Here is a 26,113-nt window from a genome sequence, read left to right as displayed (position 1 = left end):
TGCTTAGGTAGGGTCTTCCATTCTAGATAAACCTACCTCCACCAATCATTTATAGAGTTTAAGGCAAATCTTTCAGGCAACTATTTAGGTTCGTTAGGAAATCAGTAAAACAAATCCTGTTTTAAACAAACAAGTTCTGTGCTGTACTGTTCTATGTTCTATGTCTATGTTCTAAATCAATGCAACAATCGGCTACATTATTTTAGAAAATTTGCCCGTCCAATGCACTTTTAAAGAAATAAATTTAGAATACCCAATTATTTTTTTTCGAATTAAGGGGCAATTTAGCATGGCCAATTCACCTACCCTGCATATCTTTGGGTTGTGGGGGTGAAACCCACGCAGACGCGGGGAGAATGTGCAAACTCCACACGGACAGTGACCCAGGGCCGGGATCTGAACCTGGGTCCTCAGCACTGTAGGCTGAAGTGCTAACCACTACGCCAGGTGCCGCCCCCCCTTCCAATCCACTTTAATGGATATAATCAAATAAGCAAATAACAAGACCAAATTATATAATTTCTTATGGATTATTTCATTCCTCCTTTTTGCATCTCATCCCCCAACTAATCATAGAATGCTATGTACTCAAAACAGCAGCCTTACATTAATGTTCCTCGACATAAAGACACATTTTAACATACATTTGAGCTCCCCCAACTTGTGAATCTTTTCTCTTGCCCTAGACATTGGAAAACTGATCACATACACTGCTTTGGCTCTTAAATACTGAACTGATTTAGAACAGCTGAGTGTTCAGATTATTTCATAGAATTTACAGTGCAGAAGGAGGCCATTCAGCCCATCGAGTCTGCACCGGCTCTCAGAAAGAGCACCCTACACAAGGTCAACAACTCCACCCTATCCCCATAACCCAGTAACCCCACCCAACATTAAGGGAAATTTTGGACTCTACGGGCAATTTATCATGGCCAGTCCACCTAACCTGCACATCTTTGGACTGTGGGAGGAAACCGGAGCACCCGGAGGAAACCCACGCACACACGGGGAGGATGTGCAGACTCCGCACAGACAGTGACCCAAGCCGGAATCGAACCTGGGACCCTGGAGCTGTGAAGCGATTGTGCTATCCACAATGCTACCGTGCTGCCCCTGTTAGATAGAACATTAATGTCTGGTAAATATAGCACAGTCCCAAAGATTGATTCTAATATGTGATGCAGATAAAAACAATTACTTGCAACAGCCACAAACTAAATTACACCATTAACATTTTTCCTCCCTAAACATGCAAAATAACATAGCATGTTATTTTTGGACTCACCCGTTCTTCCCGTCCTTCTGCAAGGAGGACCACAATCCTCCCCTGACGTTTCCGGCCAGTTCGGCCCATTCTTTGTACCAAGCGAATGGGGCTCTTTTGGGCATCAAAGCAAATAATGAGATCCACTTCACCAATATCTAATCCTTCTTCACCAACACATGTAGAAACCAGTGTGTTATAACCACCTTCACGAAAGCGTTTCATAACCTGACGATAGAAAAAGTAGAAATATGGAATTATTAAACGTCCAGATAATTTTATTTTTTTAACCAGCATTTTGATTTCAGCTACTGATTGCAGAAGGATTAATTCCTGACTTGCCAACAAGGCATTTATGATGCATGTGCACCTCCAAATCCTTTTATACAACTCTGCTAAAGATTTTCCACAAGGTATGAATAAATTAAAATGAAACTAGAAGTGCCATCTTTTGGAAAAAGAATATTAATCAGAAAACTGCCACATGTGAATATATAATTAAAACATACGAGTCAGTCTCCTGTGGTAATGCACAGGTGAAACACTATTAAAGGGTGGTGGTTATTTGGCCAAAGGTTTGCAGGCGTAATTAAGATTTGATTTTAAAGTCATTTTCTATTTCTATTATAAATTAATATGCATACTTTGTTTCTACAATAAATGTAAATTTGTCATACTGAAATTGGGTGCCTTCACCTGTAGGAACACTATGAATTTAATGGCAGGCAAGACAGCAACCAAACTGAACAAGGGCTTGGTCCATGTTACCCAGTTTGTTCAGTACCAAACTAGAACCATGATAATAGAATCATGCACGGTTTCTTTTGAGACATTATGTACAATTCAGGGCACTCTTTCCCCCCCCCCCCATCCCCCATCAGTAGGCACAGTGATCTAATACAGTGTTCTTCATAGGGTCGCGGGCGGGTGTCGGGAGGGTCGGGAAGCCATTGTCCGCGGCGCTCCCAATTGCGCAAATCCCCGTGCAGCAGCTGGGTTTTCATAATGCGGCTGCAAGTGGCAGCGAACATGGTAAAAAAAAATTGGCCGCATGCGCAGTGCTGCCGCTATTTTTTTTTTAAACGGTTGCAGCTTTTTGTTTTACAAGTTCTGTAGTAGTTTTATTCATTTATTTTATTCATTTAATTTTTTTTAAATTTTTTTTTCACAAGTTTGGGGGGGGGTTTATTCATTTTTTTCCCATTTATTTTACTCATTTTTTTTTTACAAGTTCAGGGGGGGGGGGGTTATTTGATACAGTTTTACAGGAAAAAAATTCAGAACTTTGGACAGATGGCGACTCCATACTTTCCGACACCGGAAGGCGTCACCTTCATCCAACAGGTTCCATTGGAGGAGCGTGTACGAGGGCCAAAGGGACCCAAAACCATTTCCTCCATTTTTGTCAGCAGTAAACAAGGTAAGAGAAAATGGTGGGTCGCGCAGGTCGGCCGACACAGGTCGCGACAGTCGGCCGGCGCGGGTCACGAAGGTCGGCCGGCACGGGTCGCAACGGTCGGCCGGCACGGGTCGCAAAGGACAATAGGAAAAATCACAATCTAAGTGCATTGAGCTTCATTTGGATTTCAAGATGTGAAAACTTAAGATGATCAGATTCAGGTATTTAGCAAAAGTGAAGGCATCAATAATCATAGAGAGATTGAAAACTCTAACTACAACAGAAACATCACAGGTAACAAGTGATGGATTGGAGCCTCTTGGTGCTGACCCGATTGCTTTGGAGGGACCAGAGTAGTTTTTTAAAGAACAGGGGTTTCCAAATTGGCTGTGTGTTTCTCAGGAAGTACGGGTGGAGGAGAAACAGTAAGATGCTTCTTTGCTATCACTTATGAAGTGTGCCTTAATTTAATTTTTAAATGATCTGGATTGCCAGGTAATTTAAAATGGTATAACATTTTGGTCACTTGCCTCAAAGGCCCTTTCTGGAATGTATCCTGGTCATTTACAAGAAACATGTCTAGGTGACTGTAACCATTAGTAGGGCTCTTGAGATTTTGAATCAAAAGCTATTCTCATTGCAGGCGGCACTTGGCGCAGTGGTTAGCACTGGGACTACGGCACTGAGGAGCCAGGTTCGAATCCCGGTCCTGGGTTACTGTCCATGAGGTGTTTGTACATTCTCCCCGTGTCTGCATGAGTTTCACTCCCACAACCCAAAGCAAGATAGCACAAGTGGCTAGCACTGTGGCTTCACAGCGCCAGGGTCCCAGGTTCGATTCCCTGCAGAGTCACTGTCTGTGCAGAGTCTGCACGTTCTCCCCGTGTCTGCGTGGGTTTCCTTCAGGTGCTCCGGTTTCCTCCCACAGTCCAAAGACGTGCAGGTTAGGTGGATTGGACATGCTAAATTGCCCTTCGTGTCCAAAAAGGATAGGAGGGGTTATTGGATTACGGGGATAGGGTGGAAGTGAGGGCTTAAGTGGGTCGGTGCAAACTCGATGGGTCGAATGGCCTCCTTCTGCACTGTATGTTCGATGTTCTATGTGCAGGTTAGGTGGATTGGCCACGCTAAATTGCCCCTTAATTGAAACAAAAAATAATTGGGTACTCTGAATTTATTTTTTTTAATTTTAAAAAGCTATTCTAATTGTGTTGCACAGCTTTCCAGTTGATTATGGTTGATTGAAGTCACCTTTTATTACAATCGTACCTTTTATAGACCTAACCTCTCTCTCTCATTCTTACTATACTGATTGCATCATTGATCACTTGCATCACTAAACAATTCTCTTGGAAGACTTTTTGACACATGCATTCAGATTACCTCCAATTGTTCCTTCTGTGTAAACCCCTTTGTGTTCTTTCCTGAAGAGTGCCCGACAAATGTCATGACTCGCACAAGAGGGCCATGTTTGCTGAGCATTTCAGCAATCTCCTGAACACTGTCCCGAAATGAGGAGAAGATCATAACACGTGTATTTGCGCCACCAACCTTTCCGTCAGAGGTATTTGGATCTGAAAAGCAACCAATTAACTGTAGATAATGAACTTAACAGCCAATGAAGAAACACAAGGAATTATAATTGGCCACTTCTGGCACATAGAGGGAATGCTTGTCGGAAAATTGAAGGCTCAATCCCTTTTTCCATTTAAATTAAATCAAAATCAACGACTGCAGGCACCAATTTCCACATCAGTCCTCCGAGTATGTGCTCCATGTCAGTAACACCCTTTGGAGGAATCATTCCTCCGCACGATACTTTTTAATCAACTGATTCCCTCTGATGTCCAAAGATGTGCAGGTTAGGTGGATTGGCCATGCAAAAATTGCTCCTTAGTATCCAACGGTTGGGTGGGGTAATGGGGATCAGGCAGGGGACTGGGCCTATGTAGACTGCTCATTTGAAGGGTCGGTGCAGGTTTCATGGGCCAAATGGCCTCTATCTGCACTGTAGGGTTTCTATGAACTTGTTGAACATGAATATGGTATCAAAATATGCGTTGCAAAAAAATGATGGAATCTGCAAAACTACTGCCCAACAATTAATTTCTGCAAGTATACTATAACATCATCCAACGCTCCGGGCTACTCCACTATCTATAAAGTTCAGTTTAGGAGTTTGAGCAAAAACCAATCAGTTAATTGGACGGGTGCAGCCACAACACTCAAAGCTCATCAACATCTGGATTGAAGCTGTTTGATTAATTGCTGCCTTCCCTCCAAGCCAAGCACTATCCTAACCTGGACCTCTTTCAACATTGCTTCATTTGCACTGGGTCTTGGAATTCCCTTCCGAATATCATCATGGGAGCAATATCACCAAAAACGACTGCAGTAGTTAAGGTAGAAGTTGATCACCATTTGCAACTAAGGGTGACAATAAATACAACATCCAAATCTCAAGATTAAATAACCAATATGAACGACATCCATCATTTGGTCCTTCTGAAATCTATTTCTAACCAATGTAAAATAAATGCTTCTATACCTTCACTACAATACCGAACAATGATTAAATATGATGAGTTTGTCCTAGAAAAGATAAAACGTCGCTGGACATGACAACAATATTTAGAAGCCTTTTAAAATGAAACTATTTTAGTAAAAATCTGATTTTCACAGGTTCTTGAGTACCGGCTTGTCTGATAGAGTTGTGTCCAGGTGCTTTTTACCTCCAGATTCCGCCCAAGTCTTGAAATGGCCCTCCACAACTTCTTCAAGCTTTTGTAGTTTGGGATGACTGTAGATGAATTGCTTTCGGTTTCCTGATCCTGAATAAAAATGTTTAGAAAGCATTTAATTTATGCAATAAATATCAGCAAGGCACATATGTGGAAGGTTGCAATATATAAAAGCACAAAAATTTCACAGTGAGGAATAACCAAGTAATGTCACAAAACAGAATTTAGCAGAATAATGACTAATGCAATTATTATTTAGGAATAGAAACAGTGACCCTCTACTGTTCCTTATTACGTATTCCATATACACTACAGGTGAAGAGATACATAAAACATGTAGACAGTATAATCCATTCGGACTATTAGTCACTACTACACTGCGTAATGCTATACAACTCTCAGGTTTCCAGTCAGGGCTTGTAAAAAAAACTTGACAACCATATTTTGTGAAAATTAAGTGTTGAATTACATTCCCATTGCAACACTAGATTGTTTCAGGAATGATTCAGACAAGGAATAAATGTATAGATTCACAAGTCTTTAGAACAATGTTATTTGTAGATCACCAACTACACCACTTCAAATTTATTGAAAAACAGTGCTCTAATACAGTGTTCTTCATAGTCGGGGGCGCGACCCGCTGGTGGGTCGCGGACGGGTGTCGGGAGGGTCGGGAAGCCGTTGTCCGCAATGCTCCCAATTGCGCAAATCCCCGTGCAGCAGCTGGGTTTTCATAATGCGGCTGCAAGCGGCAGCGAACATGGTAAAAAAACATTTGGCCGCATTGCGCATGCGTGCCGATAATCGGGCACGCATGCGCAGTGCTGCCGCTATTTTTTTTAAACGGTTGCAGCTTTTTGTTTTACAAGTTCTGTAGTAGTTTTTATTCATTTATTCATTTATTTTATTCATTTAATTTTTATTTTTTTCATTTCTTTTCACAAGTTTGGGGGGGGTTTAATCATTTTTTTTATTCGTTTTATTTTTTTTTACAACTGCGGGTGTTTTTATTCATTTTTTTCATTTATTTTACTCATTTTATTATTTTTTTTACAAGTTCGGGGGGGGAGGTTATTTGATACAGTTTTACAGGAAAAAAATTCAGAACTTTGGACAGATGGCGACTCCATACTTTCCGACACCGGAAGGCTTCACCTTCATCCAACAGGTTCCATTGGAGGAGCGTGTACGAGGGCCAAAGGGACCCAAAACCATTTCCTCCATTTTTGTCAGCAGCAAACAAGGTAAGAGAAAATGGTGGGTCACGCAGGTCGGCCGGCGCGGGTCCCGAAGGTCGGCCGGCGCGGGTCCCGAAGGTCGGCCGGCGCGGGTCCCGAAGGTCGGCCGGCGCGGGTCCCAAAGGTCGGCCGGCACGGGTCCCAAAGGTCGGCCGGCACGGGTCGCGAAGGTCGGCCGGCGCGGGTCGCGAAGGTCGGCCGGCGCGGGTCGCGAAGGTCGGCCGGCGCGGGTCGCGAAGGTCGGCCGGCGCGGGTCGCGAAGGTCGGCCGGCGCGGGTCGCGAAGGTCGGCCGGCGCGGGTCGCGAAGGTCGGCCGGCGCGGGTCGCAAAGGTCGGCCGGCGCGGGTCGCGAAGGTCGGCCGGCGCGGGTCGCGAAGGTCGGCCGGCGCGGGTCGCAAAGGTCGGCCGGCGCGGGTCGCAAAGGTCGGCCGGCGCGGGTCGCAAAGGTCGGCCGGCGCGGGTCGCCAAGGTCAGCCGGTGTGGGTCGCGAAGGTCGGCCGGCGTGGGTCGCGAAGGTCGGCAAAAATGGGTCCCCAGAAAAAAAGTTTGAAGAACACTGCTCTAATACATCACAGTAGATGTAATTATAGAGCATACAGATAGTTCTAAGCACCTCACAGTCAGTCCATATCGTGCTGGTTTTGTTCTTTTTACCTGTGTAGAACAGCTTCAGCAGTCAGGGCATGGTGAATTCAGGTATGTTTTAATACAAAGAACAAAGAAAATTATAGCACAGGAACAGGTTCTTTGGCCCTCCCAGCCTGCGCCGATCCAGATCCTTTATCTAAACCTGTCACCTATTTTCCAAGGATCTACTTCCCTCTGTTCCCCGCCCGTTCATATATCTGTCCAGATGCATCTTAAATGATGCCACCGAGCCCGCCTTTACCACCTCCTCTGGCAAAGCATTCCAGGAACCTACCACCCTCTGCGTAAAAAACTTTCCACGCACATCTCCCTTAAACTTTCCCCCTCTCACCTTGAAATCGTGACCCCTTGTAATTGACACCCCCGCTCTTGGAAAAATCTTGTTGCTATCCACCCTATCCATACCTCTCATAATTCTGTAGACCTCAATCAGGCCCCCCTCAACCTCCGTCTTTCCAATGAAAACAGTCCTAATCTACTCAATCTTCCTTCATAGCTAGCACCCTCCATACCAGGCAACATTATGGTGAACCTCCTCTGCACCCTCTCTAAGGCATCCACATCCTTCTGGTAATGTGACGACCAGAACTGCACGCAGTATTTCAAATGTGGCCTAACCAAAGTCCTATACAACTGTAACATGACCTGCCGACTCCTGTACTCAATACCCCGTCCGATGAAGGCAAGCATGCTGTATGCCTTTTTGACCACTCTATCGACCTGCGTTGCCACCTTCAGGGTACAATGGACCTGAACTCCCAGATCTCTCTGTACATCAATTTTCCCCAGGACTCTTCCATTGACCTTATAGTCCGCCCTTGAATTAGATCTTCCAAAATGCATCACCTCGCATTTGCCTGGATTGAACTCCATCTGCCATTTCTCTGCCCAACTCTCCAATCTATCCATATTTTACTGTATTCTCTGACAGTCCTCCTCACTATCTGCAACTCCACCAATCTTAGTATCATCTGCAAACTTGCTCATCAGGCCATCTATACCTTCGTCCAGATCATTTATGTATATTACAAACAACAGTGGTCTGAGCACGGATCCCTGTGGAACACCACGAGTCACCTTTCTCCTTTTCAGACACTCCGTTCCACCACAACTCTCTGTCTCCTGTTGCCCAGCCAGTTCTTTATCCATCTAGCTAGTACACCCTGAACCCCATACGACTTCACTTTTTCCATCAACCTGCCATGGGAAACTTTATCAAACGCCTTACTGAAGTTCATGCATATGACATCTACAGCCTTTCCCTCATCAATTAACTTTGTCACTTCCTCAAAGAATTCTATTAGGTTTGTAAGACATGACGTTCCCTGCACAAAACCATGCTGCCTATTACTGATAAGTCTATTTTCTTCCAAATGTGAATAGATCCTATCCCTCAATATCTTCTCCAACAGTTTGCCTACCACTGACGTCAAGCTCACAGGTCTATAATTCCCTGGATTATCTCTGCTACCCTTCATAAACAAAGGGACAACATTAGCAATTCTCCAGTCCTCCGGGACCTCACCCGTGCTTAAAGATGCTGCAAAGATATCTGTTAAGGCCCCAGCTATTTCGTCCCTGGCATCCCTCAGTAACGCAGCACATCTACACAAGATGGGGCTTTCCCCATAGTATAGAGTCAGACCAAGGCTCACATTTTACAGGACGCGTCATGAAAAATGACTTCACAATTTTCGGCATCCGACAAAAAAAATCCATATTGCCTATCATCTCCAATCAAGCAGAATCGTAGAGCAAATGAATAGAACCCTCAAGGCAACCCTCAGGAAAATGGTGCAACAGCACAATACCACATGGGACACAGTTCTCCCCTTTGCACTCATGTTCATAAGGAATAGGGTATCAACTTCGACAGGATACACCCCCCACATCCTCATGACCGGATGACCCATGAAGGGAACAGAATACTTGCTCGGGCTTGATTTGGCCAGCCCCACAGTCACCGCCCTCATCCATGAGAAAGCAGTACAGCGGGTCCTCGAAAACGTTAAAGCAGCCCAGCTCCCCGCAGCTGTTAGGCTTGGCACACGAAAGAAACAAAGGAAAGTATGTTTTGACAAAACAGTACACGCCACAGAATTTTCAGTAGGACAGCAGGTCATGCTCTCCCTGTACAACCCCAGTTCATTTCTTTCCTCTAAATTCGCAGGACCCTACTCCATTTCAGATAAGTCATACCCTCCGTTTATAAGATCACTTATCCTAATGGCAAGTCAGGATGGTTTCACATAAACCAGTTTAAGGCTTATGGCACACAGAGCAACCATTCACACCACATCTCACTCGCAGCAGCAGATGAACACGCCCCGCCCATGGCCGACCTATCCCTACCCTCCCCCAACCAGTCCAGCCCATCCTCGGACACCGCTTCGACTCCACCCCCAGAGGCACCACTCCGCACCTCCCTTCATTCAACCAGCACCGACAGCACTGATACATTCGACCCCATAGACCCGCCGCACAATTTTATTTCACTTAAATTTGTATAAGTTGAATATTTAATGTTTTCTGGCTAAGTTGATCCTTAACAAATTACAACTCCAATTGAGCTAACGTGTACAATTGAAAAATCCCAGTTTAATAAGCAGCCAATCTAACTGGAATCATTATTTTAAGTTCTTACAATTTCCAGTTCTTCTACAGTGCACGGTCCTCGGCCAAATAAATTCAACATGGTGGCCATAGGAACAGAAAGAGGAAACCAGCCCCTCAAGCCTGTTTGCCCTTCAGTTAGGTCACGGTTGATTTGCACCTTAGCTTAATTTACCCACTTTGGTTTTATAATTTTTAATACCCTTACCTAAATAAATTTAACAGTCTGTTTTGAGATTTTTAATTGACCTAGTTTTCAACAACTCTGGGGGAAAGAGAGTGTTCCAGCAACATCAGCATAAAAATGTTCCAGCATCTAAGTAAGATCATCCTGAAGAGTTAGGATCATTTGAAGTGTGTTTTGAAATAATTTGATCAGTCCCATTATTTTATTTTATCTCTCTTAATGTGACATTAGTTATATGAAGCTCTTGTTATAAATTGTGCAATAGAAATGCAAGTTATTTTTCTTCTGCTTCCCCTCGTGCAACAATCTGAATATTCTCTTTATGCCCTCCAATGCTGCTCGAGATACTGTATAACATTTTTCCACATATTGAAAGAGACTCTGTTTGATTTAATGTATTATTACAATACATAGTGGGTATATGCTGGAACAATAGGTAGACAAAGATAAAGAAACTGTGATGAATGTGAAAATTGTTATATATTACATTTCATATTTGTGGTAATGTTATTTTAAAAAACCTGGTTTAAAATATATACAAGCAATGTGTCTACTAAAGCTGTAACTCACAGTGGCTAGCACTGCTGCATCATAGCGCCAGAGACCCAGTTTCGAATCCTGGCTTCGGTCACTGTGCAGAGTCTGCACGTTCTCGCCGTGTCTGCGTGGGTTTCCTCCGGGCGCGCCGGTTTCCTCCCACAACAACCAAAGGATGTGCTTGTTAGGTGAATGGACATTCTGAATTCTCCCTCTGTGTACCCAAACAGGCGCCAGAGTGTGGCGACTAGGGGATTTTCGCAGTAACTTCATTGCAGTGTTAATGTAAGCCTACATGTGACACTAATAAAGATCATTATTTTTATTGTTATTAAATCATAAACGGTGATGTAATCAGTCATTCCAACCACTTACTCGGTTACAGATAAAGAGCTAATAGAACATTGTTTATATTTTGGATTGTTCCCTGGAGTGTAGATAATTTGCGGGATTGTATTTAGTCCTAGCTAAGCAGGTCATGGAACTTAGTGGCATATAGATGATGTATTTAATAATAATAATGTCACAAGTAGCCTTACATTACCACTGCAATGAAGTAACTATGAAAAGCCCCTTGTCACCATAATAGAAGGAACCAGGTTGGTTTGTAGTTTTGCAGTCTATTATAAGATTTTAAGTTGGACAGCAGTTTGCCAAAGGATTTGAGTCTGACAAGACAGAAGTATACTGGATCTGCTCTTGAAAGGGTCTCTCTCCAAAAATTTCTACCTGGATAAGTAACCCATTTTGTTAACTTTATTTCTCAGTGGCATTTGAACTGTATTGGGTTGCTTAATTGGAATTAGTGGCAGGTATAGGTTCATGTTTCCTTTCATTTAAGAACTGTCATGCGAGAGTCCCTTTAAGAAATGCGTATTTATCAAATAGCGTCAGTGATGTCAGTGTGTGGGTGGAGCTCGGCTTTCTGTGTTTCACTTTTGTTTTTGAGCTGGCAGCTGCAATGTGTTTTTAGTTTCGTTTTCAGAGGTGGATAGCTGCATTCAAAGCAAGCAGCTGTATAATGATCTCTCTCTACAAGCTAAAGAATGTCTCCAGATCATTGATGACTTCAAAGTAATACTGTTTCTAGTAGAGCATTTAAACCTGCTGTCTCTATTTTAAAAGGTATTTACCTCATGGATGTTGTTTGAGAAGTTATTACGGGTTACCTATAGAATATTGTATTTGGGAAAGTATCAGTGTTTGTAGTTGATAAGATGTTTACTGTGTGTTTATAAAACGTTAACTGGATTCATAGAATAAACATTGTTTTGTTTTAAACATGCTTTAGATCTCTGTTGCATCACACCTGTAAAGTGGGCCCTTGTGCTCCCCATAACCAAAATCTATTTAAAGTTGTGGGTCAGGTGAACTCCATGATATACTTTGGTGTTCCCTAAACCCTGGCCCATAATAGAACAGTTTAACTGATAATTTAACTGATAGCATCTTTGATGTTATTGTGGTTAATTTTGTGTTTAAGTTATAGTTTGTTTTAACATAAAAGATACCGCTTGGTCAGAGTCATCACTCCTGGGGTGAAGTATCCTTTCCTCACAGGTTTACAAATTTTAAAAGTTGTTTTGGGTTCTAGTCCGGTATCCTAGCAAACGTTGGGGTCTGGTCCGATATCCTAACAAAACTATGCAAGCGAACATACAAAACATTATGGTACCTTTTTGGGAACAGGCGAGGCTGCTTCCGTTTGCGAACATGGTTTTCAGCTGCTCATACATCTCCATGAAGCCAGAGTTTCTGCAAAGCTCATTTCGTGCTCGTGTCATCCCTGCAAAAAAGTATTAAATAAGTTTCCTTTTTACAATTTCTTCATTATTTCAGATGTGTTATTATGAAAAAGATTGTTCTCTATTTATAAAATGTGCCAAATCTAGAAACTCAATTCAAGAGAACCGATGTAAAAATACAAAATCAGAACAAACTAAATAATTGGAACTGTGTAATGTGGGTTTCAGGAATGAGTATCTTCAGGAATAGAACAGCATAGGACTGGCTCACCAACTTACTAGTTTTTAACACTGTGTATTCAGCCCAATCATGAACCCAACCAAATGTATTTGAAATGAAATGAAAATCGCTTATTGTCACGAGTAGACTTCAATGAAGTAACTGTGAAAAGCCCCTAGTTGCCACATTCCGGCGCCTGTTTGGGGAGGCTGTTACGGGAATCGAACCGTGCTGCTGGCCTGCTTGGTCTGCTTTCAAAGCCAGCAATTTAGCCCAGTGTGCTAAACAACCAGCACAATTACCACACAAAAGTTCAGAATAGTTGTTTGGTGGTACTGAAAGTGAGGAGCTTGTTCTTGCGCATGACTTCAATTTTGGTGTGCATTTGTCCACATCAAATGGAAAGAGGTAATTTGCTAAATTCGAACTCCTCTACTCCCAGCTATTCCCCCAGCACCCAGTGAAAATAATTAATTCTTGAAAGCACGGCTAGCTGATCTAGCGCACTATACCAAATAACTTGGCAGATTTTCACATGCAACACAAACGTCTGGTAGCATTGCAAGTCCTCAAGGCCAACCCAAACATACACATCCGTAGACCCGACAAGGGACTGGAATAGTTATCCTCAACAAGTGTGATGATTTCAACAAAATGCCATTCTTAATGACAGGCCCATATTTGTACCAATTGGACAAGCATGATGAGACTTGCTCAAAAGCAAGATACTGAATGCTTGTTGAATTGGTAAGAAGTCTTACAACAACAGGTTAAAGTCCAACAGGTTTGTTTCAAACATGAGCTTTCGGAGCACTGCTCGTTCCTCAGGTGAATGGAGCGGTATGTTCCAGAAACATTTATATAGACAAAGTCAGAGATGCCAGACAATGCTTGGAATGCGACGCATTACAAGCATTGTCTGGCATCTCTGACTGACTATATAAATGTTTCTGGAACATACCTCTCCATTCACCTGAGGAAGGAGCAGTGCTCCGAAAGCTTGTGTTTGAAACAAACCTGTTGGACTTTAACCTGGTGTTGTAAGACTTCTTACTGTACTCACCCCAGTCCAACGCCGGCATCTCCACATCATGTTGAATTTGTGTAAGAGTAACAAGCTACCTGGCGGTATATATGGTAGGAATTGCCCTTCCCGTGTCCTCCCATATATGGGCTGCTCAAGATACAAAGAAATTATGTCCCTTCATACCCTATCTTATCTATGACTGGTTCGACTTGCTACAAGCAGTTCAAAGCAAGTTTTCTACATACACAGTGAAGGATCCCTTCACTTTCGCGAAGATCATACAGGACTTGCACACAGATAGCACTGTCATGTCCATGCACTCTTTCGACATTGGTAACCTATTCATTAATATATCGCTCAAGGAAGCACCGTATCAGTATATCATGGTAAACTACACGTTCCACTATTGTCTGAATCTGTTCATTGTACTTGTGAGCTCAGCAACATGCAGTCGAGTTCATCTTAAACGACATCACATATGCCCAAATAGATGGTGTTGCCATGGGATCCCCTCAGGCCTGGATGTTGCTGTCAGCAGCAAAGCAAGGGCACTCACTGCTGACCTTGAAGTAAGCCTCATCGGGCTATCTAGCAATCTCGCTGAAGAGACTTTTCCCCCATGGCCGTGCAGTGATACAGCAACTGATTGCAACATTCTAAGCTGGAGATTTCCAGGGTGTAGCTGGAGCGATATCATCAGGCTACTTGGAGAGCATGATGAGAAACACATTAAAGGATTTTCCCAAACAGAAAACAAAGAGCAGTAAAATAAAATCACTTTTATATGTTCCACACTTTTTAAAAAACTTGGGACAAAAACATGGGATGAATGTTGAAACTAAAATGCATTGAAAAAATTTGAAATAATTTTATAAAATCTGGTTTTAAAAATCTATATAGAAAATCTACAGTGCAGAAGGGGCCATTTGGCCCATCGTGTCTGCACCAACCCACTCACCGGCCCCATACCAGTAACCCCACCTAAATTGCACATCTTTGGACACTAAGGGCGATTTAGCGTGACCAATCCACCTAACCTGCACATCTTTGGACGGTGGGAGGAAACTGGAACACCCGGAGGAAACCCACGCAGACACGGGGAGAACACACAGTCATCCAAGGCCGGAATTGAACCTGGGTTCCTGGTGCTGTGAGGCAGCAGTGCTAACCACCGTGCCATCATCTCCACTAAACAGATCTTTCCTATCCACTCAGCTAGGCTTCCCATAATTTTATACATCTCCATTAAATCTCCTTTCAACCTTCTTTGTTGCAAAGAAAATAAACACAGCCTAACCAAAATTTGTAATTCTTGGCAATATCCTCTTGATTTTGCTCTCTATCCTAGACATCCTTCCTGTAATGTGGCAAATAGATCTGTATGCAGCTCTAGTCTAGAGTTCAGTACAGTTCTAGCATAACCTCCCTGTTCTTATACTCTGTACCTCAGCCAATAAAGCATTCTGTATGCCTTCTTAACTACATGACCTGCTACCTTCAAGGATCTGCGCGCGTGCACATGTTCCTCTATTCCTCTGGACTTCCCAGAATCCTAACACTTAAATGTGTATTCACTTGCCTGTTTGCCTTACCCAAATGCAGTACCTCACACTTCTCCAAACTGAACTCTATTTGCCGTTCTTCTGCGCACCTAACTAGTTCATTCCCATAGTCTGCAGCTTTCTTCCTCACTATCAACGACACAGCCAATTTTGCATCACCTACAAACTTTTTAATCATGGTCCCTTACATTTTAGTCCAAAGCATTTATATAAACCATGAGGAGCAAGGGAACCCAGTACTGAGGTGTACGGAACATCATTGGAAACAGCCTTCCAGCAACTACCTTTTCTTTCCTATTTATCGAATCAATTTTGGATTCAACTTGCCATGCTACCTTGGAACTCATGAGTTTTTAATTTTCGGATTAGGCTGCCGTATGGGACCTTGTCAACAGCCTTATGAAAATCCGTACCAATTACATCAAGTGCACTACCTTCATTGACCTTCCGTATTATTTCCTCAAAAATTTAATCAAGTTAGACAGACATACCATTCCCGCCCCCAAGTCCATGCTAATTATCATCTGCATATGAAATGCCATGGATATCTTAAGTAAGCTATCCATCCAGACAATTACTTTGGATCGGTATATTTTTGTTCATTTCACTATGATATTACCTTTAGATCCATCCATAATGCCTTCCAGGTAGCTATACAAGGATCGCATTCCCATTTGTAACAGAAGTTCATATCCATGATAAAGGCTAATACAAAGAGCATAATCTCCTTCCACCATACCTCGTTGAGCTCCCTGAAAAGATAATGAGTATTGATTCAGAAGAACGACAAGTTGATAGCACTTGTTATCACCTTCCTCAAACTCTCCAGTGATTTTCACCTTGAATATCTGCAAAATATATGATCTTGCTTTTATTGCATGGAATAAGGACAGATTTGCTGTTTCAAATTTCTTCACTTTCTGTCTCAGTGAACTTCATTTCTTTCCGGATTTCTCTTTAAATAAACTGTAGCTCTAAGAGAAGCTTCACAAGCTCTAAACAAGTTTTTTTTTTAATCTGATAATTTGATTTTGTTTGGAAATTGAATGACAAACCTTAAAATCACAATTTTATATGTACTTTTACTACACACATGCAGCTAAAATATCAATCTGAATGTGATTTGATTTAATTTACACCATTGACTCGATGCTCCACCTGCACAATGTGGGCTTACCATGCCTGCAAAAGGTGTGCCCAAATGCAGCTTCTAGCTAACTGTATTTTGTAGTTGGAGCTGCGGGTGGACTCACTGTGGAGCATCCACGATGCTGAGGAAGTCATGGAGAGCACGTTTAGCGATGTGGTCACACCGCAGGTCAGGATTGCACAGACAGAAAAGAAATGGGTGACCATTGGATGAGGACCTGCAAGCCGAGTCCAGGAAGTTAGGAGATAAACTAAAATGCAGGACCTCAAGTGCAATAATCTCAGGATTACTCCCGGTTCCACGTGCTAGAGAGAGCAGGAATAAGAGGATGGATCAGATGAACACGCGGCTGGAGAGATGGTGTAGCTGGGAGCGATTCAGATTCTTGAGGCACTGGGATGGTTCTGGGGAAGGTGAGGCCTATACATAAGAGCATATGAATTAGAAGTAGATGTAGGCAATTCACCCTTCGAGCCTGCTCCGTCATTCAATCAGATCCTGGCTGATCTCTTCCTGACATCAAATCTACCACCCTGCCTGTTCCCCACATCCCTTTAACCCCTTTTAAAATCCGAAATATATCTATCTCCTTCTTTTAACCATTTAATAATTCAGGCTCCACCACATTATGGGGCAGCGAGTTCCACAAATTCACCACCCTCTACGAGAAATAGTTCCTCCTCATCTCAATTTCAAATCCACTGCCTCTCAACCTATATCTGTGACCTCTTGTTCTAGATTGCCCCACAAGAGGGAACAATATCCTACATTTACTTCATCAATCCCTTTTAGTAATGTATATACCTCGATCAGATCCCCTCGCATTCTTCTAAACTCCAGCAAATATAAGCCCAATCAGTTTAATTTCTCCTCATACGTCAACCCTTTCATCCCAGATTCAATCTGGTGAACCTCCTCGGAACTGCTTCCATTGCCACAACACCTTCCTCAAATAAAGAGAACAAAACTGGACATAGTACTCAATATGTGGTCTCACCAACATCCTATACAATTGCAATAAAATCTCTCGACTTTTATACTCCAGTCCTTTTGCAATACATGCTAAAATTCCATTTGCCTTTTTTATTGCATGCTGTACATGTATACCGACTTTTTGCGATTCATGAACAAGTACATCCTGATCCCTCTGCCTAGATGCATATTGAATCTGCTTTCCACTTAGATAATAAATTGCCTTGCCTTTCAATTTTTTCAGCCAAAATGGATAACCTCACACTTATCCAAATTAAACTCCATCTTCAAAATTTTAGCCCATTCTTCCAGCCTATCTACATCCGCCTGTAAACACTTCATATCTTCACTGCCTGATTTCCCACCTATTTATGTATCATCCACAAATTTTGATATATTACACACTGTCCCTGCTTCCAGATCATTTATATAGATTGTAAACAGTTGCAGTCCGAGGACTGACCCCTGCGACATCCCACTAGTTACTGTTCACCAGCCAGAGACGGACCCATTTATCCCGACCCTCTGCTTTCTGTCAGTCAGTCAATCTTCAATCCAATCTATCCCCAATCCCCTGTGACCTCACCTTCTGGATCAGTCTTTTACACGGAACCTTGTCAAACGCCTTCTGGAAGTCCGGATATGCTACATCCACAAGTTCTCCATTATCCACTTTGTTGGTTACATCCTCAAAGAACTCAAGAAAGTTTGTCAAGCATGACTTACCCTTCATAAAGCCATGCTGACAATGGTGCATTGGGCTTTGTCTTCCCAAACATTTAGTCATGTCCTCCTTAATGATTGATCCAGTAACGTTCCCACCGAGGTCAAGCTAACGGGTCTATAGTTTCCTACTTTTTGCACCTCTCCCTTTTTGAATAGGGGCATCACATTATCCACTGGGGCTCTTCCAGAATCCAAGGAATTTTGAAATATCATAATCAATGCATCCACAGTCTCTACTGCCACCTCCCTTAATACCCGAGGGTGCAGCTCATCAGGTCAGTGAAGACTTATCTGCCTTTAATCGCATTAGTTTATTCAATACTTCTCCCTTGTGAAGGCACTGCATTAACTGCAGTTTTGGGAATTTTTTTATTATCCTCTACTGTGAAAACAGAGGCAAAATATTGGTTCAGTGCCTCTGCAATCTGTGTTCCCCATTATTACCTCACCAGTAATGTCCTCCAAAGGCCCTATATTTACTTCAGCTTATCTTGCTCTTTATGTTCTTATAGAAACTTTTGGTATCAGTGTTTATGTTTTCTGCTAGTCTCCTTTCATAGCTCATCTTAGCTCTTTTGATTTTATTTTTAGCAACCTTTTGCTGAACCTTAAAGTTCTCCTAATCCTCCAGTTTACCATTAGCTTTTGCAGCATGGCATGCCCTGGCTTTTGCCTTTATATCCTCTTTGACTTTCTTGTTTAGCCATGGAACAATTTTCTCCCTTTTACAATTTATCTTCCTCTCAGGAACATAATCAAGAGGTATTTAATATCTCCCTGAACATCCACAATTGTTCCTCAACTGCCCTACCCTCAATTATCTGTCCCCTGTCTACTTGGGCCAACTCTTCCCTCAGGCCTGTATAATTAACTCTGCCCATGCTAAAATTCTAGTACAGCACTCTGTCTTCTCTCGTTCAACCAAAATTTGAAATTTTAGCATACTGTGATCATTCCTTCCAAGAGGATCCTTAACGACAAAACTATTTATACTAACTGGACAGGCTGCACCCAAGCAAAGTTGGGACCAATGTCCTTGCTTTCGCTAGTTCTGTACTGGATTATTTAAACTAGTGTGGCAGGGGGATGGGATCCCAGGAGTAGGATCAGAGAGGTCAAATTCAGGTCAGGGAAATAGAGATAGAACACTAATGGTTAAAGAATCAATTCCACTTGTGACAAGGGATGATATACTAAACAGGCTTTATGGGTTGAGTTTAGAAATAAAAAAGGGGCGGTCACACTACTAGGAGTATACTAGTTGTTTCGAGTGGTGTTCCACAAGGCTCGATGTTGGGACCCTTACTGTTTGTGTTATATATTAACGATTTGGATGTGAACGTAGGGGACATGATTGGGAAATTTGCAGATGACACAAAGATTGACCAAATGGTGGACCGTGTAGAGGATAGCTACAATCTCCAGAATGATATAGATAGGTTGATAGAGTGGGTGATAAAGTGGCAGATGAATTTAACATAAAGGTGTGGAGGTCATGCATTTAGGGAGTTCAAACAGTTATAGGGAGTACACAATAAATAGGAATATACTAAAGAGGTGCAGCTGAAGTCAGAGATCTTGGTGTACAAGCACACTAAAGGCAGCAGTTAAAGCAGACAAGCTTGTAAAGAAAGCATATGGAATTCTCTCCGTCATTGGCAGAGATATAGCATATAAAAGAAAGAATATAATGTTGGAATTATATAAAACACTGGTGAGGCCAGACGGGAGTATTGTGTGCAATTCTGGTCACCACGTTACAGGAAGGACGTAATTGCTCTGGAAAGAGTGCAGAAGAGGTTTACCAGAATATTGCCAGGGCTAGAAAAGTGTAGCTACAAGGAGAGATTGGATAGATTGGCAATAATTTCCTTGGAACAAAGAAGGCTGAGAGGTGACTTAATTGAGGTGTACAAAATTCTGAGGGGAAGAGATAGAAAGGACAAGATAAAATGGTTTTCCTTGGTGGAGAATTCTAGAACCAGGGAACATAGATTCAAGATAAGTGGCAGAAGGTATAGAGGGGACGTGAGGAAGAACTATTTTTACGCAGAGGATACTGGAAATCTGGAATTCATTGCACGAGTTAGTGGCAGAGGCAGATTTCCTAATTTCTTTTAAAAAGTACCTGGATCTGCACCTTACGTGCTGTAAGCTACAGGGCGATGGACTGGGTGCAGGAAGGTGGGATGAGAAAGGGCATCTGGGTGTCATCAGGCTGGCATGGACAAGGTTGGCTGAATGGCCTTCTTCTGTGCTGTAAAGGTTCTATGATCTGATTTGTTTGAATTGTTCTTTGCATGGCAGAAAAACATCCAGCAGCTCCTATTTAATGAGGTCTATCCTCAACAAATTCCACAATTCTAGTGCAATCGTAAGGATATTTTGTTTGGAATCACGTATTTGATCCACGCTACGCACACGTGCATGCACATCAATCTACGTTCCTGAGCACTGAAGTCCAAACAGTCATGAGGTAGATTCAACGGAAACCATTCTTAGGTTCAGCACGGTGTTTCTAGGAGGTTTTCAAACAGCCGCTTGGAAACTAAAATTCTGTGATCTGGTAGAGCTCCACTTTGCAGCTGGTGTTGGAACCATGGTCGTGAATGCCTAGCCACTGTTGTATTTTTCAGAACTCTGCGAAACTAATCTGCTACTAACATACCATATATCCCTTTTGATCTCCTTCTGATCTGCTAACTAAACCACTGTTTTTCAAAGTGCAGGTCGCAACTGCAGGCGGGTCACAGGTGTGTCAGGATGGTCACGGAGCAATCGTTGCATTGGTCCCAATCTCGTCAGAAGCGCCCAACGGTCACTACTGCCTTTTACATTGAGAATGGCAGTCGCTGTAACCTAATAAATGAAAATAAATGAGGCTGTGTGCAGTCTTCCATCCAGAAGCAGCAGCAGTGAGCAGGGCACACACCCTGCACATACACTTGACGTCAAGCACTCTGTACGTACATGCTTCTGGCGCCAAATCGCAGAGCAGAGTTGTTTCCGTTTTCCATCTGTTGGCAAGCGAGAGGACTGTGAAGAAGAATGGTTTTCTTAAAAGTAAGAGATGGCCAGAAACTCATAGAGGCAGTTTACCTATTGGACAGGGTCTCACAACAGAATCTGCTGGAGAGAGCTGCACAGAAGAGTCCATGGCAGGACAGAGAAGTGCTAGTGTTAGCTCTGTACAGAGTTCTAGGGCCTCTGATTAACAACCTACAAAGGAGAAACTTAACTTGGGAACAACAACTCGGGAACAAAGCAGTATAAACACGATTTCTTGAAGTATGGTTTTGCCAATTGCACATAAGAATCATACAATTTACAGTGCAGAAGGAGGCCATTTGGCCGATCGAGTCTGCTCAGGCTCTTGGAAAGAGCACCCCACCCAAGCCCATACCTCTACCCTATCCCCATAACCCAGTAACCCCACCCGACACTAAGGGCAATTTTGGACACTAAGGGCAATTTAACATGGCCAGTCCACCTAACCTGCACATCTTTGGACTGTGGGAGGAAACCGAAGCACCCGGAGGAACCCCACACACACACACACGGGAAGAACGTGCAGACTCCGCACAGACAGTGTCCAAGCCGGGAACCGAACCTGGGACCCTGGAGCTGTGAAGCAATTGTGCTAACCACTATGCTACCGTGCTGTCACAAGGATGCAAAGCCCATGTGTGTTATATGCATGGAAGCACTGACAAATGAGAGAAGTTTGAAATTTTGAAAGAGAAGTGGTGGGTGAAAAATTCCTTTTCAAGTTGAGACCCCAGAGTTGGTTATTAATTTAGAGCTGACTCCAAATGAAAAGACTACGCTGCTATAGCTGACCTGGGATACCACATTAAAATCACGTCAAAAGTCCATTTGGCTGTCAGCATTCTGGTGCAGCATCTCCCAGGAGCATCCAGTGCGGAGTAAAAATCATACTTTGTTGCTATTGCTCTTCACGATGATCTACATGTACGTGGTTGGATTTCCGTTTTCATAAAGATGAAGATGGCACGAAGGAACTGGCTGAAGTCTGCACCTGATATGCACATTGCCCATGCCTCCTTTAAACCTGATTCAAGTGAGATCATGAGGAGCAAGCAGGCTCCCCTTTCGTATTTAAGGTAAACGAACATGGTTTGTGCCACAAAGGTCGGCCGGCTGGCAAAAGTGGGCCCCAGGAAAAAAACTTTTAAAACATTAATCTAAACAAGTCGCCTTGGACCAGACTTTTGGTATACCAGTGTGAATTGTATCTCCACTTATATCTCCACTTTGAACTTACCGCTCCTACAGTTTTTTAACACCCTAAATTCAATACTCTATTGTTCCCGTCATTTAAGTTAACACTTGTTTCCTTGCTGCTAAGCTAATTCGTACATTAAAACCTCCTTATCAATGCACTCTTAGCAATTCCCCTTTTATCCAACTTTTTATTTTATTCAAAACATCTTTAATCTTTATTTTATTCAATTCTTAAATGTTCACTTAATTCAAAGGTCTTGACACTAGTCCTTCTCAAACATTGAAGGAGATGCACTGGTTGGACTGCGGCATCTCAGACCTTGGACGAACCCGCTGATGCCACCAAATGATCTGATATGATGGCGGAGCATCTTTTCCATGGACTTTGGAAATCTTTCTGTACCACGCCGGGGCAGCATGGTGGCACAGTGGTTAGCACTGCTGCCTTACAGCGCCAGGGACCTGGGTTCAATTCCAGCCTCGGGTGACTGCCTCAGTGGAGTTTACACTTTCGCCCCGTGTCTGCGTGGGTTTCCTCCGGGTGCTCCGGTTTCCTCCCACAGTCCAAAGATGTGCAGGCTAGGTGGATTGGCCCTGCTAAATTGGCCCTAGGTGGAGTTATGGGAATGATCTGGGGTTTGGGCCTCAGTGGGGTCCTCTTTCAGAGGGTCGATGTAGACCCGATGGACTGAATGGCCTCCTTCTGCATTGTAGGGATTCTATGATTCTACTGGCACAACAGAAATTCAGACGCTGGAGATTTAAACGGCAGAACTTTTTTTAAAAAGCCTGCAAGGCCATTTCCAAATCTAACAGGGCTGGCTGCCCTTAAATATGCTGTCGGTTCCTGCAGTTCGGCTGATGCAGGCTTCCTGATGTCAGAGCTGCTCCCACCAGATGATCCGGCGGCAAGCCAATGTCACCGCATAATTAGGTTCAGCCAATCACCACAGACCCCCACCAGATCCGCAACGACTTCCAGGGTTGCCAGGGGGTGCTACGACAGTAGGACCAAGTCCAATTCATCTACCTTTGCTCAAGAATTAAAACACTTTGGCAGATTCTGTCAGACCCGTTGAGATTGTCCAGTATTTTCTGTTTTTGTTTCAGATTCCAGCATCCACAGTAATTTGCTTTTATCTTGTGTTCAGGATAGAGAACATGGTACTGTTACAAAAGGCACTTACAGATTAAGAAATACACTAAGTAGATAATATTGAACTTGGACAGTTATTCCATTGGAATCAGGATGCTTTCAAAATACAAGCTTTTCAACATGGCAGTGGATAGTGCTGTAAAGAACGAGATTGCTACAATATAAACTGCAATTGCCCAGATTTCACAATGGAACTATCAGCACTCATGGTGCAAATCGCTGTCAAGCAACCACTCTGGCATAAAAATTATCTTTTAAAGTTAGTTCTTGGGATGTGGGCTTTGCATTTGTTCAACCAAATTGCCCTAGAAGACTGTAGTGAGCAGTCTTCTTGTACCACTGCAATCCTTGTGGTGTATGTACGCCCACATTGCTGTATAAATACAAAATGGTAACCAAAGGATTAGTTATATCTGCCGAATGCTGTAACCCACTAAACACGTCAAGGTGAGAAAAAGTGGCTAATTACCATAATGGTTGTTGGAGGATTTTTCCTAAATTGTTCCCGCGAAAGAACAATTTGGTATTTGGTCAAATTTGCTACATCTTTACGAAGTAGGGCTCCAGCATTGAGCAGGCGTCTTGTAAATGTTTCCAAGACCTGAAATTAAAGCAGAGAACATCATTTTAGTTAAAACCATATTTAAAATTGGTACCAATTGTTAAATTAGGCAAAGCATTGTATATTGCCAATTATCAATACAAATACTTCTGAATGATTTGGTGCTCATTCCAGTCAGATAGTGACGTCCACACTGCCACTGTAGAAAATACAATGCTGAACAATTTTTTGAATTGCAACAACCAGTCATTGGAGAACTTGAAACCTACCTTTTCAATTGGCTCAACAATCAACTTTGCCTTCTCCTACAACATATAACTACCGACATGTCTGTCAAAACCAAAGCCTTTAAAATGAAAGTTAGCCACGGGCATATAAGTATGCAAGGTCAGCACATCCACTGGGCGATCGCCACTGTTTGGAGTGGGGTGAGAGGGTGGGAACGACTGCTGGCTTTTAAAAAAAAACAGAACTTAAAGCCAGTCAATTTTGTACTGTTGAGAAAATAGCAAATGTGTTTCCATTTTCTAGCAGAGTAGCTTATTCATACTGAAAGGAGGGGGTTGTGTCCAGTACTCCAGCTGTGTTTCCCTTTTAGAAATAGTGGTAATATTTAATCTTGATCACTGTTTTTAATAACCAGTTGTGACCTGGCCAGACCACTAGGCGTGGTCATTGTGACTTTACACGAGTGCACTCACCATCCTTTAATTAGGTGCGAATTGGGCATCTTTTTGTACAATGTGCTACTGAAAAGCAGTTACGGTAATGCAGAATGCATACAGTGCTCTGATAAAGATTTATACTAAAATAAAAGCAAAATACTGCGTATGCTGGAAATCTGAAATAAAAGCGGTGCTTCAAAAGCCTAGCAGACCAGGCAGCACCTGTGGAGAGAAACATAGTTAACCTTTTGGATCAAAATGACCCTTCTACAGAATATTAAAACTATCCTGAATTGGCTTTTTAATTGTCTCTCTTGTTAAACTTAATCGATCATGTATGTTTTATTTACATTGCAAAATGTAGAAGCGCGGGGGAAAGAATTGGAACAAGTTAGCACAATGGAGGCCAATGACAGCAATTAGCAACATACACAGAAACTAAATGCAAATATCTTAAATCACGTTTTTGGCAAGAAATCAAAACCTAGCAACTGAACAGCAATGTTTTAAATTACAGCATTAAAGATAGCTTTACAATTTAAATGTTTATTGTCTTCGTCCAGTGCTATTGGAACTTGACAAGTCTGATGCAACATTTTGAGCTCTTCTATTAAAGGGCAATACCCACCATCACAGTTTCCGAAGTCAGATCGGCCTTCCTGAAAGTGAACCCACGGAAGGCGATGGGCCCGGACGGGATCCCTGGTCGTGCACTCAGAGCCTGTGCATACCCGCTGGCAGAGGTATTCACAGACATCTTTAACCTATCCCTACTCCACTCCGAGGTCCCCACCTGCTTCAAGAAGACCACCATCATACCGGTACCAAAGAAGAACCAGGCAACGTGCCTCAATGACTACCGCCCGGTGGCCCTGACGTCAGTTGTAATGAAGTGCTTCGAGAGGCTGATCATGAAGCGCATCACCTCCATACTCCCGGATCGCCTTGGCCCACTTCAATTCGCATACCGTCGCAACCGGTCCACATCAGACGCCATTTCCCTGGCCCTACACTCATCCCTAGAGCATCTCGAAAACAAGGACTCCTACATCAGACTCCTATTTATTGACTACAGCGCCGCCTTCAACACCATAATCCCAGCCAAGCTCATATCAAAGCTCCAAAACCTAGGACTTGGCTCTCCACTCTGCAACTGGATCCTTGACTTTCTGACCAACAGACCACAGTCAGTAAGAATGAACACCAACACCTCCTCCACAATAGTCCTCAATACCGGTGCCCCGCAAGGCTGCGTACTTAGCCCCCTACTCTACTCCCTGTACACACACGACTGCATGGCAAAACTTGGTTCCAACTCCATCTACAAGTTTGCTGACGATACGACCATAGTGGGCCGGATCTCGAATAACGACGAGTCAGAATACAGGAGGGAGATAGAGAACCTAGCGGAGTGGTGCAGCGACAACAATCTCTCCCTCAATGCCAGCAAAACTAA

The 26,113-nt window shown here is 43.0% G+C and overlaps 1 protein-coding gene across 4 annotated transcripts in view; it reads right to left on the bottom strand.

The window, feature by feature from the left end:
* The window catches only part of fancm (FA complementation group M), a 174,282-nt gene that overhangs the window by 82,118 nt on the left and 66,051 nt on the right, over positions 1-26,113 (bottom strand). For all 4 annotated transcript variants that reach the window (XR_005457892.1, XM_038776320.1, XM_038776322.1 and 1 more), the window contains 6 exons: positions 23,900-24,031; positions 15,801-15,933; positions 12,303-12,413; positions 5,396-5,494; positions 4,047-4,237; positions 1,286-1,492 (listed from right to left, as the gene is read on the bottom strand). Coding sequence is in view for 3 of the 4 variants with exons in the window: in XM_038776320.1 (XP_038632248.1) it covers positions 1,286-1,492; positions 4,047-4,237; positions 5,396-5,494; positions 12,303-12,413; positions 15,801-15,933; positions 23,900-24,031 (873 nt within the window). In the remaining variant the exon portion in view is untranslated. The remainder of the gene's footprint in view (positions 1-1,285; positions 1,493-4,046; positions 4,238-5,395; positions 5,495-12,302; positions 12,414-15,800; positions 15,934-23,899; positions 24,032-26,113) is intronic.

This window comes from Scyliorhinus canicula, chromosome 2 (genome assembly GCF_902713615.1).
Source record: "Scyliorhinus canicula chromosome 2, sScyCan1.1, whole genome shotgun sequence".
Classification (NCBI taxonomy): domain Eukaryota; kingdom Metazoa; phylum Chordata; class Chondrichthyes; order Carcharhiniformes; family Scyliorhinidae; genus Scyliorhinus; species Scyliorhinus canicula.
The sequence above is the reverse complement of the archived record's forward strand: the minus strand, read 5'-3'. Positions and strand labels throughout refer to the sequence as shown.